Source organism: Sinocyclocheilus rhinocerous, unplaced genomic scaffold (assembly GCF_001515625.1).
Source record: "Sinocyclocheilus rhinocerous isolate Xijiao unplaced genomic scaffold, SAMN03320098_v1.1 scaffold1137, whole genome shotgun sequence".
NCBI lineage: Eukaryota > Metazoa > Chordata > Actinopteri > Cypriniformes > Cyprinidae > Sinocyclocheilus > Sinocyclocheilus rhinocerous.
In genome coordinates, this window is record NW_015647153.1 from 232,562 (window position 1) to 234,300 (window position 1,739).

General features: G+C 35.4%; 1 protein-coding gene across 1 annotated transcript in view; it reads right to left on the bottom strand.

Annotated features, from left to right (window-relative positions):
* The window catches only part of LOC107709016 (A disintegrin and metalloproteinase with thrombospondin motifs 3-like), a 62,029-nt gene that overhangs the window by 11,520 nt on the left and 48,770 nt on the right, over nt 1–1,739 (bottom strand). Inside the window, exon 14 of the mRNA XM_016513412.1 lies at nt 656–789. Coding sequence (XP_016368898.1) covers nt 656–789 — 134 coding nt within the window. The remainder of the gene's footprint in view (nt 1–655; nt 790–1,739) is intronic.

Genomic DNA, 1,739 nt, shown 5'->3' on the forward strand with positions numbered 1-1,739 from the left:
TCAAAAGTGTCAGTAAAGACATTTATAATGTTACAAAAGATTTCTATTTCAAATAAATGTTGTTCTTTTGAACTTTCTATTCATCTGTGAATCCTGAAAGATAAAATGTATCACAGTTTCGACAAAAATATTGTGCAGCACAACTGTTTTCAACATTGATAATAATCAGAAATGTTTGTTGAGCAGCAAATCAGCATATTAGAATGATTTCTGAAGATCATGTGACACTGAAGACTGGAGTAATGATGCTGAAAATACAGCTTTGATCGCAGAAATAAATTACAGTTTAACAGATATTCACATAGAAAACAGCGGTTTTAAATTGTAATAATATTTCACAATTTTTACTGTACTTCTGATCAAATAAATGCAGCCTTGCTGAGCAGACGAAATTTCTTTAAAAAACATTAAAATATCTTACCAACCCCAAACCTTCTGTCATTTTATTTGATATATTTGATACATTTTAATATACTACTTATTTCACTGATTGATTGATTTATTAGATCAATTATATATTGTATTTTTAAGTTATATTGGTTATATTTAGTGTCTTAATCAGATGTAACGATTTGACTGAATCATTCAAATGCACCAGCTTTAGTGAATGAATCAGACATCAGTATTGTGTTCATGCGCATGATATGATTCTCACCAGACACTCTCCTCGAGCGCAGACGCTGAACGGATCCGTGTAACTGCAGCGCGTCCCATCATGCATCACCTGGTTCATGAAGACGACTTCACCCGTCTCTTTAGAGCGGCAGCTCAACTCGCACTTATGAGCCTCTGAAATACACAAACAGCCACGATACATCAACATCTCTCCTTTGATGATCATACAATCAGTCCTGTGTTAACGTACATACTAATATTAAAGGACTCGTCTCTTTGTATAAAGGCTAATGGGTTTTTTGCAAACATCACAGTGACTTTAAGTGTACAGATAAGCTGCAGACATGAACTAACAGGCACAAAAGTAATTTCCAAGGGTCTGTCTCTAATTAAAGTACCGCTGTGAATAAAAGCATCTGCGAAATGACCACCTACTTGCTGTCAAGAGTTCACAGCTCATGAAATAAAGATGAGAGATGTACAAAAGAGAAATGTGTCTCAAGGTGAGCCGTGACTCACATCAACTCATACACAAAACACGCTAAAGAGATTTCCTTCAGCACCAGAGTCAGCCGAAATGAATGCCTTTGATGTAAATGTGCATTTATAGAGTGTTTTTCTCTTTATGTCTCTCTGCCCCTCGGTCTGTCTTTCTCACAGTCTCCTTGTTTTCTCTATCCGGTTTCTGGCAGGAACATTGTGTTCCAGTGTCTCGTGTCTGTGGTGATCTTCAGCCGTTTTAGGGTCACAGTGAGTCCTGCGCTCTTTCAGAGAGACTGAATTCACTGGGCAACAAAAGTGACAAAAATACCCCAAATATTAAAAAATTAACACCAGAGTGAAATAGACAGTTTTTGTCACAATTTTATACTAGCATTCAAAAGTTTGAGGTTGGTAAGTTGTTTTAATGTTTTTGAAAGAAGTCTCTACTGCTCACCAAGGCTGCATTTATTTGATTAAAAATACAGTAAAAAATTGCGAAATTTTATTGCAATTTAAAATAGCTGTTTTCTATGTGAATATCTGTTAAAATGTAATTTATTTCTGTGATGCGCAGCTGAATTTTCAGCATCATTACTCCAGTCTTCAGTGTCACATGATCTTCAGAAATCATTCTAATATTC